Below are 13103 nucleotides of genomic sequence, written 5' to 3'. Positions count from 1 at the left end.
TATCCAACCCCCATACAGCAAAGGACCAAGAGGGAGGAATCATCTGCAGTGACTGAGCTGGAGTGTGTATCTGCTTTGCATGGAACTGGCATGCCTTGCAGGACCTTACCAACTCAGCTGCATCCTGGAGCGTTGTCGGCTAGTAAAAACCATGCCGGAAGGCCTTACCGACCAGCGTGCGGGATGAAAAATCGCATCCGCACTCACCTCCATGGATCTTCGCGAGCAAGTCGCGGCCCTCTTCCTGGGTGATGCACCGCATGAGGATGCCATTGGCGCCACGGCGGTAGAGATCCCCTTCTACCACCGTGTAACACTTAGCCATCCGGACTATGCGCTCAGCAGATGGTTGGTTTTCAGGAAGGAAATTATCTTTCAAGTAGTCTCGGACCTTAGAGATCCATGCATCGGGACCTTCCTGAGAAACTGGACGTGACCCCATGAGGTCTTCGGGACTCTCGAGGGAGCACACAACCCTTGGCGGGCACCACGGATGGAGCGCAGCCGGAACCGCTAGCTTCGAGGTGCCAGTCCGACCCCCTTCGCCCAGGTCGACAGGCTGGGCGGAAGGCTTCAGCAGACGCCTTTGGAAGACGCCCTCCGGCACGGATGCCTGAGTCGATGCCCTCGTGGAGAGTGCATCAGCTGCTGAGTTGCCCTCGCGTGGAACATGTTGCAGTTCCAGCACATCGAAGTCCTTCTCCAGCTTCCTCACACGGATGAGGTAGGCTGCGAGCTGGGGATTGTTGCAGCAACACTCCCCCCGGACCTGTCTGATGATGAGTTGGGAATCTCCTTTGACCAGGAGCTCCCAGACCCCCAGGGACAGAGCCACCGTGAGTCCAAAAATTAAGGCCTCATACTCCGCCATGTTGTTGGTGGCCTCAAAGTCGAGGTGCACCATGTACTTCACATGCTCACCATGTGGGTCGATGAGGATCACGCCTGCCCCTGCCTTCTTGTTGCGGGCGGACCCGTCGAAGAAGAGCGTCTAGTGGGGTCCGGTGAACACCGGAGCCCTGGCTTCCAGACGTGGGGGGTCCGACCCATGGTCCGGACCCCCTGGGACGCTTGGTGCTGGTGTCCATTCTGCAACGAAGTCAGCAAGGACCAGGCTCTTGATGGCGTGGCGTGGCTGGAAGTCGAGTTGGAATCCAGCGAGCTCAGCTGCCCACTTGGCGATGTTGCCCGTGGTGTTGGAATTGTGGAGGATGGCCCTCAATGGGTAGGAGGTCACCACCACAATCTTGTGGGCCTGGAAATAGTGACGGAGTTTCCTGGACGCAACGAGTATAGCATAAAGGAGCTTATGCGTCTCGGGATACCTGGCCTTTACCTCATGTAGGACCTCACTGATGTAGTAGACCGGCTTCTGGACGGTCCTGACTCTGCCAGCAGCACTGGATCCTTCTGTTTGAGCTGGGGACTCGCCGGTCCCCAGGTCGCTAGGTGTTTCCCCGGGTCCGGACCCGGCCGGACCCTCCGAAGCAGGGCCGGTTGTTAGACTGGCGGAGGCCAAACCTCCTTCTCCTACAGGGGGATCCACAGGGGCCCCCTGCGGGAGATGCTCGAACCTCTCTGTGACCAGCACCATGCTGATCACTTCGGCCGTCGCTGCAAGGAAAAGAAACAGTGCCTCACCTTGGTCCGAGACGACCGGGACCGGTAAGGAGGTGAGGTACTGCTTCATCTCTTTGAAGGCTCATTCTGCCTCTTCAGTCCATATGAATGGACCAGACCCCCTCATCAGCTTGAAGAAGGGAAGGGCCCTCTCCGCCAGCCTCGAAATGAAGCGGCTGAGGGCCGCAAGGGACCCCGTTAACCTCTGCACGTCCTTGAGACGCGCAGGGGGCCTCATTGCCTCGATTGCCCGGACCTTGTCCGGCTTCGCCTCGATCCCCCGATGGGAGACCAGGAAACCAAAGAGCTTTCCCGCCGACACGCTAAAGACGCATTTCTCGGGGTTAAGCTTGGTGGAGGTTACGCGTAGCTTGTCGAGGACTTGAGCTAAATTTTGTAGGAGGGAATTTGATTCTCTAGTCTTGACAACGATATCATCAACATACGCCTCAACTATATCTCTAACCAAATCACCTAAAGTGATGTTCATTGCACGAGCAAAGGTAGGTAGACCGTTAAGCAATCCATAAGGTATCACTATATAACGATAAAGATCATCCACTGTTACAAAAGCAGTATGCTTCCTATCCTCCCTAGCCATTTTAATTTGGTGGAACCCAGAATAGGCATCTATGAAGGATAGCAAATCACACCCGGAGGTGGAGTCTACAATTTGATCTATTCGTGGAAGTGGATAAGGGTCTTTTGGACATGCCTTATTGAGATTGGTGTAGTCGATGCACATCCGAAGCTTCCCGTTAGCCTTCGGAACCACGACTGGATTGGCCAACCACACTGGATGGTAAACCTCTTCAATGAAACTTGCCTGCAGCAGCTTGCGGACCTCTTCACGGATGAAGTTTTGCTGCTCGATGGACTGCTTGCGTGGCTTCTACCGGACCGGTCTGGCATCAGGTGGATTTTCAGATGATGCTCAATCACCTCCCTAGGGATTCCGGGCATCTGTGACGGTTCCCAGACGAACACGTCGACATTTGCCCGGAGGAAGGCGATGAGCGCGCTTTCCTATTTCTCTCCCAGATTCCCACCGATGCGGGTGGTCTGGGAGGCCTCCGCTCCGACCTGGATGGTCTTCACGGGAACATCGTCCGTATCAGACGGACGGACCTTGGGTGCCTTGGCCAGAGCCTTGGCACGCGAGGATGAGGGGTCGGACCCCTCGGCGCCGGCTGCGGGGGTAAGTCCTGTTGCCAGCGCGTGGAGTTTTTCAACCGCCACGACGGCAGCGGCCCCGTCACTCTGGACGGTGAGGTCGCCTGCCGGGAAAGGCATCTTCAGGACCAGGTACCCGTAATGGGCAACGGCCATGAACCGGTACAGGGCCAGCCTACCGATGATGGCGTTGAAGGGAAGGTTGACTTCCGCAACTTCGAACTGCACGTTCTCAGAGTGGAAGTTGTCCTCCGTCCCGAAAGTGACCGGCAGGGAGATGGTCCCAACCGGGTACACGGTATTTGGGCCCACTTCGGAGAATGGGCGCGACGGAACCAGCTTGGACTCCGGGATCTGCAGGTGCTTGAACGCTGCATAGCTGATGACGCTGAGGCCTGCGCCTCCGTCGATCAGCATGTGGTGGAGGCGGACATTGGCAATGGTGGGTGCCGTGACGAGCGGCAGCACTCCAGCGCCCGCCATGTTCTCCGGGCAGTCAGATGGCCCGAAGGAGATGGTGGTGTTCTTCCACCACTGGTGGGGCGCTGCCTTCGGCGTCCTCGGCTTCACCGAAAGGACCTCTCGGCAAAGGGTCTTGACGTCCCGCCGGGAGACGAGCTCCGAACTGTCGCCGTACATGACGTACGGCTTCTTGCGGTGCTCGTCCCCGCCGGATTCGGAGTCGGACTGGTGGAAGAGACCCTTGAGGTCTTTGTTGGGGGTTTGATACCCCAACTCCCTCTCCGTCGCGGCTGCGTCGGAATCGGAGGCTTTCTCCTTGCCGGAACGCCGTGGAGGGGAGGAGCCTTCCCTAGAGGCTTGGTCGCGCCTCTTGCTAAGGCGCTCCGCAAGCTTCTGGATCTCGCGGCACTCGGTGGCGCTATGGCGAGCCCCCGGATGAACAGGGCACGACCCGGGGTCGGTGCGCTGTTGACGTGGGCGCTTGCCTCGGGCGTTCTGGCCCCCGGTCGTTGCAGCGGCAACGGCCGGACCCCCTATCCGTGACTTGTCGAAGCCACGGTTCTTCTTGTTCTTTTTCTTGCCGCTGCCAGGGGCTGCGATACTAGGCCCGCTCGTCTGAGCGGGTCCTGCCTGGGTTGCAGAGTGCCATGCACAGCCTTCTGCAGCCCTGGCATTTGTCCGCCAAGGCGAACAAGGTGGTGACGGTTTCCACCTGATGAGTCGCCAGCTTCTCCAGCATCTTCTCATCACGGACCCCCTAGCGGAAGGCCGTGATGATAGACACATCGGAGATACACGGAATAGTTCCTCGTACCTTGGTGAAACGGGAGATGAAGGTCTGGAGGGTTGCTCCAGGTTGTTGCCTCACGGCGTGAAGGTGGGCCTCCACACCATGCTGCTGGTACGCACTGGCAAAATTTGCCGTAAACTGTGCGCAGAGCTCACCCCAGAATTGGATGGATCCCGGAGTAAGGTTCATGAGATAGGTCCGGGCTGGCCCGGTCAAGGCTACATGAAAGTAACTTGCCATGACTGCGTCGTTACCTCCAGCCGCTGTAATAGCGGTGATGTAGACCTGGAGGAACTCTGACGGGTTGGTGGACCCATCATACTTTTCCGGCAGGTGCGGCCGAAACTTGGACGGCTAGGCGACCGCGCGAAGGTGGTCTGCGAGCGCTGCGCAGCCCACCCCGGACACCGGTGCCTGGACAGGTCCCTGCATCGTCGGTGCTGCCGCAACAAGTTCGGCATCGAGGTCACGACCCTCGATGTTGAGCCGGCGCCCACACGCCGCTCAATGGAGACACGGGCGTCCTCTCCCGCACGTCTGCGGTTGAGCTCTGCCCGGAGGTCCTCTGTCCGCGCACTCCTCACTGATGGTGAGTGCACAGAACCGGATGCGCCGCCCTGACGACGGCGTTGCCTGGAGATAGACCCTCCCGCTGAGCATGGGGAAGCCTGCGACAAGTTGAGGAGGCGGTCGACGTTGTCACGCCATTGCCTCTGGGCGTCGGGCGAGGCTGCCTCACCAGGGGGGTTGCGAAGCAACTCCCTGGCTGCCATGAGCGGCCCATTCGGTGCAGACACCGATTGGGCCACGGAAGCCCGCTCCACAGGACACTGTGGAGCAGCACGCGCGGCCCCCCTAGGTGGGGGATGGCGTGAGGCGTGTGGCGTCGAGGACGCCACTTCCTCACCAACAGGAGGTCGTGATGACCATTTTCCTACGCCATTGCGGTCTTGAGTTTCGACCAAGCGCAAACCAAACCTAAGCCCCCTACCTGGTGCGCCAAATGTCGGAGGAAATCTCCAGCTGGGTAGCGGAATGCCCCCGCCTAATCCTAGTTAAGGATGGGTTTGGAGGAGACTTAGGAGTGCTTGATCGATGGGCGGATGAATGTATGAATGACACAAGGATTTTAGAGTGGTTCGGGCCGCCGGAGCGTAATACCCTACGTCCACTTGGTTGCTGTATTGATTGTGGAAGCTTGGATTGAGCCTGAGCTCGTGATGTAAGGTTGGACCTTGGAAGCCTGTCTTCTAACGAGTGCACGCTCCCTTTTATAGTCCAAGGGAGGTGCTTACACTGTGCGGGGCCCCGACAGGTGGGCCCGGCCAACAGGAGCCTGTTCTATGAGAGATATGGAGATCTTCATCTTCAGCTCCTCTCCGTAGTCCTCTCGATCGAGAAATTGATGTGCGTATCTACAGCCAGGATATGGTCGTGTGTAGCCTTGTCTGCATAGTGACTGCTATCAGTATTACCCAACAGTGTTGCCGTGCTGCCACTGTTGGGTCAGAACCTTCTGTCGGGTGAAGAAACATCGCTGACCTGCCGCGCCGTTGCCTCCGCGCGTACTGTTGCAGCATACGCCTCGGCACACCTGTTGCAGGCCATCATCATCCACGCGCATGGCGCCATGATGGGACTACACGCCGCCTGCCCGCGCGCGGAGCACAGTGACGCGGTGCCTTCAGATCAGGCGGGCTTTCCGTGGTGTCAGCTTACCTGCCCCGTGTGTCAGTGGCAGGCCATACTTTTGACTTGGGCGCACCCAGCCCACCTACCCGCATTTAATGCGATAGTTTGGCTGGAGTCCCGTGGAAGTCCTTCTGCCATGGGCACATGGCAGGGCCAGCCCCGCACCTACCACGGAGGCAGCACGTGGCGGCACCGAACCCCTTCTCGGGGGAAAGGGGGGCCCGGGGCCCCAAGGCCGGTCGGAGCGGTCAGGCCTGTAGAGGTCTGGCCCCCTCGCGTGGCGGCCCCGGACCTCCCTGGGGAGTCCGGGTCCGTGGGGGCCACCCGAGAGCACCCCTACCCTCATAGGCACGTGGAGGCCCCGGACCTATAAGAGCACGGGGGAGGTCCGGAAACCATGATCCCAGCTATCAGGTCCGGGCCGTATACCACGTCACCTAGAAGATGAAGAGGAGGTTACGGATAACCTATCACCTGTCCTGATGGCCACCCTGTCAGAAGACTCACTGACGGGTTATCGCACTCTCCTGTGAGGCGACAGCGAGACGCTAAGGGTCTGGACACCCTAGCAGGAGGTACCCCTGTCCGTATGTACCGACAGAGTAATATATGGATATTGTATCTTAGGCTTCACATGGAATAAGAGAGAGAGAGAGAGAATATCTTGATCTGTTCCAAACTACTTTGATAAAAATGATATGAAATAACACCATTTAAATAAATTCATTTTCAAGTAAAAAAGATCCAGGCGTTAGTATAGAAAAAACTAGCTACCCGTGCTATTTGCGTGGGTGATCTTGCTAGTTAGTGATACTTTCAAAGTTTTATTATCATTCTACCTATAATAACTTGTGGTGAAAGTTATTACATATAGAATTGTTGATGTGCCAAACATCATAAGGCTCGATCATCTAGCTAAGTCTAAAAAAAAAGAGAGTCAAAAATTATAAAAGGTGCACAAACATGATGTCTCCATTCGATCCGCCATGCATGTGACCCCTACTTTGTCGTAGATGGTAGATCCCTGTGTCCAAGGACCGGCCGACTGTTCACGAGAAACGTTGTCTGTCCTCTCTACCGGGAGAAACAGTAGTAGCATATTAGGCAAATTTTAATGGAAGTACCACACAAGTATCATAAGTATTAAATATTATACTATAACAGCAAATTTGCTAATATAACAAAGTCATTTATAAGGAGAGAGAAGGGAAGTTTCATGGATGAGAGAGGAGTATAATGGTGATGATACTTCTCCAGCATAGTTATCAAGTTTACAATCTTGATAACTATACGATGGCACTCCCCACTGAGACCGGCGTTACAGCTCAGGTTAGGGCATGACTGCAGCGACGTTTACAAGTGCGTGACCGCGAGACATTCCATTCAGGGGCGGCTAAAGAAATTGTTGTCGCATGTCTACTATGGGTTTGTTTGGATTCGGATGACTAAATTTTAGTCCCGTCATATCGGATGTTTAGATACCAATTAGGAGTATTAAATATAGACTAACTACAAAACTAATTGCATAAATGGAAGCTAATTCACGAGACGAATATGTTAAGCCTAATTAATTCATCATTAGCACATATTTAATGTAACACAACATGATCAAATCATTGACTAATTAGGTTTAATGGAGTCGTCTCATAAATTAGTCTTCATTTATGCAATTGATTTTGTAATTACTCTATATTTAATCATACTATTACTAATTAAGGTTTTTTGAAGTCTCCACGTGAAGCCACATAGAATCTTAGGTGGACACTTACAAAAATAGAGAAATTCTAGAAATTCTCACAAAAATCAGAAACATTCGGCCATCAATCTGACAACTCTAATCATAATAGTTATTAAATCTATTATCTTTCCTAATAAATTACCCCTAAACATGTATCTAAATTACCCACCTCCACCATTATAAAAAAGTAACCCCCTAATCTTCGTGTAAATTACCCCTATACCATTATAAAAATAATGCAAATAACTCTCTAAATTTGCTTATAAATTATCAATTATGTTATTATTAAAAATTAGAATAACCTCTTAATCTGAATCTAAATTATATAATTATAGTAAAATATTAAAGTGCACTAGTATAAATTCTAAATTACTATTCCTATCATTATTAATATATTTTTTATATTATTATTTATTTAAACATATTACCTATGATATGTGTCACCATATATTCATGTATGATGGAAGAGATAAAAATACTAATTCACAAACAAATGGTTCAATTAACTATATATCAAACATACATGGTGGTGTGACATAAAATAAAATCTATTGCAATTAGATAATAATAAATATATATTTTAGAGTATATGTTATAATATTTAATGGATGAAAGAGGGTTTGAGATAGATAATTATAATTATTAGCTACAAATTTTATTTTTATATTAGTTCTAATTAATCTGTAGAGGAGCACGGGTTTATAGAATCCAAACAACATTTGTGCTTCTTTATTCGGAGCTAGGACGACAAGGCAGCAGCAGAGGCAGCAGTTGAGCATGCGGCACTTTGGATGACAAGGATGTAGGCGGAATGGCCAACCGAGCGAAGATCGAGGTTGAGGAGGGTCCAGACGTCAAAAAAGGGCCGCCAGCCCGGCCGCCGCGATCGAGCGGAAGTCGCCGGTCGCCAACCCGCCCGTCATCCTCCTCCGTATTCTTCGGCCTGTGCCTGCCGGCCATCGGCCCCCGGCCCATAGCTTTGCAGTAGCGGCTCTCTCGGCTTGTCTGCTCCGTTCCCTCCACTTTTTCAAAGGCATGTTCTTTCAAAATCTTTTTCAAAGGCATGGACGACATGCTACGGTGCTACCCCTACCTCATGCTCTGCAGAAGTGGCAGATTGCAGGGCGCTTTTTGACATGACGGATCAAAACGCAACAGGGTCCTGCGTACGGCCCGTTAAAGAGGCCTGGCAGGATGACAGAGCAAACAGTAGTAGGATCCGTTTCCAAAATTGCAAGGATGGATGGAATGGAATACGGTCATACGTGCTCAAAAGCTGGTCGGTTGGAGAGACACTAGAGATTTCTTTTAAAACCTCAGAAGTCAAGTATGATACACACTCTAAAAAAATATATAAAAAAATTCTAAAAGTTCTCAATAAAATTAGAAACATCCCACCATCAATCTGACAACCCTAATCATAATAGTCATTAAATCTGTTATATTTTCTAATTAATTATCTACCTCTACCATTATAAAAATAGACTAAAGTAACCCCTAAACATGTATCTAAATTACCCACCTCTGTTATTATAAAAAATATCCCCCTAATCTTCGTATAAATTATCCACCTATGCTATTATAAAAATAATACAAATAATCCCTAAATTTGCATATAAATTATCCAATTGTATCATTATTAAAAATTATACTAACCTCTAAATCTGAATCTAAATTATATAATTATAATAAAATATTAAAATGCACCAATATAAAATTTTAAATTATTATTTCTATTATTATTAATATATTATTTATGTTATTATTTATATAGAAATACTTTCTACGATACGTGTCACCATGAATGATGGAAGAGATAAGAATACAAATTCACAGACAAATGATTCAATTAAATATATATTAAATATATATGGAGGTGTGATGCAAAATAAAATCTATTGCAACTAGATAATGATAAATATGTATTTTAGAGTATGTGTTAAAATATTTAATAGATGAAAAAGAGTGTGAGATAGATAATTATAATTGTTAGCTATAAGATTTATTTTTATATTAATTTAAATTAGTTCGTGCAGCCCGTGATAGGCTAGTACTGACTAATGATACGATACGTACTTGTTTGACTTCTTATTTTCTGAGTGCTCAAAATCTAGTGATACATATTTTATAACATAAATATTAATAATATTTTGTATAAATTTGATCAAATTTTAAATTATTTAACTCGTTAGAAAGCGCGAGACTTGCATTTTTGTGCACGGAGGAGTACTAGAGCTCACTACTACTGCTCTGCTAGCCGCAGTTAGATACATACTTGTTTCCTCCCGTGTACTATTTTTTCTAGACTTTCCTCGTGTGTACTAAATTGTGTCGAGGACGCGAGGTGGGCTCGTGGCGGCCAACGATAGTACGAGACTGCTGCAGTGCTGCCCACACAGCCGGTAAAACGGGGGCTTTCCGTAGCGCATGCACCTTCTCTGCATCAGCCCGTGTTCTGGAGTGGTTCGCGCCCGACGCACGCTGCTGTTCCTGCGCATCTCCGAGCGCCGGCGCTAGCTACTGCTTCGCAACACTGTGCGCCTGCCGCGGCCCCGCTCTGCTGTGCTCAAGCGTCTTGTCAAAGTAGCGGGGACGGGAGGGTGGCGGGGAGCGGGCCATGACCGACACCGACCAGGGCCCGGGAACGTCTGCGTCCAGGGCCGTGCGCCCGGGCGGGCCTCTAGTCTCGCGTCACAGGTCTGCGCGGAACAGGCCTCCCCGGCCGGAACTCGGAAGGAAAAAGTGGTGACGCGGTGCGGGCGCGCCCGGCCCGGGGCCGGGGACGCACGGGCGCTGGCGACTCCCCGGCCGGCGGGTCACATGCCATGCCCGGACGCCGTGGCAGGCTGCTGCATAGTTGATGCTGCGCCTGTCCATGGATTATAAATAGTCTCGCGGTCAGGGTCAGGCAGAGGCAGCCTTGTCCTGGGAAAAGAGTGGAGTAGAGAGAGAGAGAGAGAGAGCGCACTCCGATGCACGCGGCTCGAACGGAGGGAGGCAGCGCTGTACGGCCTTTTTACTGGTGCAGGCCTGCAGGCTGCGCGAGCGCGTGGGATTTTTACCTCTCCTCCACCACCCTCCCCGCTGTTTCCTCCGTGAGTGGTTGTGCTCCACGGCTGCTCCCTCCTTGTTCGTCGTCCTCCCGGCCCTGGTCTTGAGCTAGCACTCCGGGCACACCAGATCAGAGAGAGCGAGCGCCTCCACGTGCCTTCCGGCGTAGCGTCCGAGAGGCGCGCGGTGCTTCCAGGATGAGCAAGGAGGATGTCCTCAAGGTGCAGGTGCGTGAGCTCGCTTCGTCCCGACTCAACTCAACCGACCATTCTTCTTGTTCTTGCTGCCATTTCCTCTCCAGGGCAGCTTTGCTTGTGTTTGCAGCCCTGCCGGGGTTTCGTTCTGCGGTTCCGGTGACGGTTTTTGTTCCTGAGTTCGCAGACTCTGGTGCTGCGAGTGAACATCCACTGCGATGGGTGCGAGAGGAAGGTCAAGAAGACCCTCCACAAGATCGACGGTGAGGGAAAAGGAAACCGATTTATTGCGTTTTTCCTGTTCATAATGGGTATTTTCTGTGTCAACGTTTCGCTCCGCGTTTTCTGACAGGAATGTGACCAAAAATTGCTCTGTCGTAGGCGTGTACCAGAGCAGCGTCGACGCGGAGCAGGGGAAGGTGACGGTGTCCGGCTTGCTGGATCCGGACACCATCATCCGGAAGCTCAGCAAGGCCGGCAAGCCCGCCCAGCTCTGGGGCGCCAAGGCCGGCGGCGTGCCTCAGAACGGCCACCATGGCGGTGGCGGGGTCAAGGGCCATTCCAAGGACGCCGGCGGCGGCAAGGGCCAGAAGGGTGGAGGGGGTGGTGGCGGTAGCCACAACAAGGGTGGCGGCGGCGGCGGGGGAAAGGATGCGAAGATGGTGCTGCCACAGCCGACGCCGCAGCAGCTCCAGCAGCTGCAGATGCAGATGCAGATGAAGGGCCTGAAGCTTCCGCCGGAGCTTTTGGGCGGCAAGATGCCGGCGTTCGCCGGGGCGGCGCCGCTCAAGGACCCCAAGACCGTTAAGTTCGCCCTCCCCAAGGACAACTTCGACGACGACGGCAGCGAGTTCGACGATGACTTCGACGACTACTACGACGACGAGGACTATGACGACGACGGCCTCGACGACGACTTCTACGACGACCCCAAGATGATGATGAAGCCCATGGCTATGCCGCCGGGCGCCGGCGGGGGCGACAGGAAGGGCGGTAACGGCGGCGGCGGTAAGAAGGGTGGCGGCGGGAACGAGATCCCGGTGCAGATAAAGGGAAACGCCCAGGCCAACCACGGCGGTGGTAAAAACGGGGGCGGTGGTCAGGCAGGCCAGGGGAAGAAGGGCGGCAGCGGCGCCGTCGGTGTCGGTGGCCCGATGGGCGGCATGCTGCCTCAACAGGCCATGATGAGGCCTAACATGATGGGTGGCGCCGGCTTCCCCGGCACGGGCCAGATGGGCGGCGGTCCCATGAGCGTGCCGATGGGCCACCCACACATGGGTATCATGCAGCAGGGTGGCAGTGGCGGTGCCGTACAGGGCATGCCAGCGCCGGGGTTCTACCAGGGAGGTGCGGGCGCCGGTGGCGGTGGCATGCCGTCCGGTGCAGAGATGCTGCAGGCCGCGGCGGCGGCCGGGAACCCCATGGCTCAGCAGCAGTACATGTTGATGCAGCAGCGGCAGATGATGATGAATGGCCATGGGCACGAGCCGCACGGCCATGGTCACCACCACAACCACGGCTACGGCGGCCGCCCACCGATGCATTATCCCATGGCCTACCCAATGCCGCCGCACTCGCACGCCGAGCAATACAACATCTTCAGTGATGAGAACCCCAACAGCTGCTCGGTGATGTGAGGGGGAAGAGATGCAGGCGGCAGGCCCGTCTCTTCATCTTGCTGCTCTATTCAAACTGAATCAAGTGAAGTTACTGAAGGCGATCATCGATCAGCATCACCATTCACCAATTCACCATGGTTGAAGCTCCCTGGGTGAATCAGTATACATGAGAAATGTGTCCCAGCTGGAACCTACCCTCCTTTCCCTTTTCTCTTTCGCTTTTCTTCTTATCTTATTTTCCGCTTTTCTTTCAAGAAAAGGAACTTCCTTGAATGCGAAGGTAGGTATAGTAATTATGGTAGTTGTCATAAGGGAAGAGATAAATGCTGTTAATCTCTCAGTAACTCAGTGTGCATATGTTGTGGTTTCCATTCTAACTATATAATGGTCATGGAAGTTCTACAATAATGGTCCTTTTGTTTGGTTGTGTGGTGCTCACTGAACCGAAGACCTTCTACTGGTGTACGTGTTCATTTCTTGATCTCATGAACTTGCATCTTCCGTGCATTTAATTTTGCAACACCAAGTTGCAATTCTATTGTTTGGTAAATGGCCAGCTGCAATTGCTCTGTGTGAGGATATATACCAATACAGAATTGCAGATGAAGCTGTTGTGTAGTTACAATTTCTTCAACTCATTTGAGCATTTAGATTATGGTTCATGCCAATCTTGTCTTTTCAGAAGAAACCTGATCAATTCTGTTGGCGACACACTGACAGCTCTGATGAACTTACGACAACTGAAAAGTTTGCTCAGAGGGGTA

At 52.4% G+C, this 13103-nt stretch overlaps 1 protein-coding gene across 1 annotated transcript; it reads left to right on the top strand.

Moving 5' to 3' along the window:
* The first annotated feature begins 10403 nt into the window (after window positions 1–10403).
* On the top strand, window positions 10404–12747 carry LOC112894030 (heavy metal-associated isoprenylated plant protein 33-like). Its single transcript, XM_025961600.1, has 3 exons — window positions 10404–10753; window positions 10908–10983; window positions 11102–12747. Exons 1-3 carry the CDS (start codon window positions 10724–10726, stop codon window positions 12355–12357), a joined length of 1362 nt encoding a protein of 453 aa, XP_025817385.1. The 5' UTR covers window positions 10404–10723; the 3' UTR covers window positions 12358–12747.
* The last annotated feature ends 356 nt before the right edge of the window (window positions 12748–13103 follow it).

The sequence above is a fragment of the Panicum hallii genome, chromosome 1 (assembly GCF_002211085.1).
Source record: "Panicum hallii strain FIL2 chromosome 1, PHallii_v3.1, whole genome shotgun sequence".
Lineage (NCBI taxonomy): Eukaryota > Viridiplantae > Streptophyta > Magnoliopsida > Poales > Poaceae > Panicum > Panicum hallii.
The sequence above is the reverse complement of the archived record's forward strand: the minus strand, read 5'-3'. Positions and strand labels throughout refer to the sequence as shown.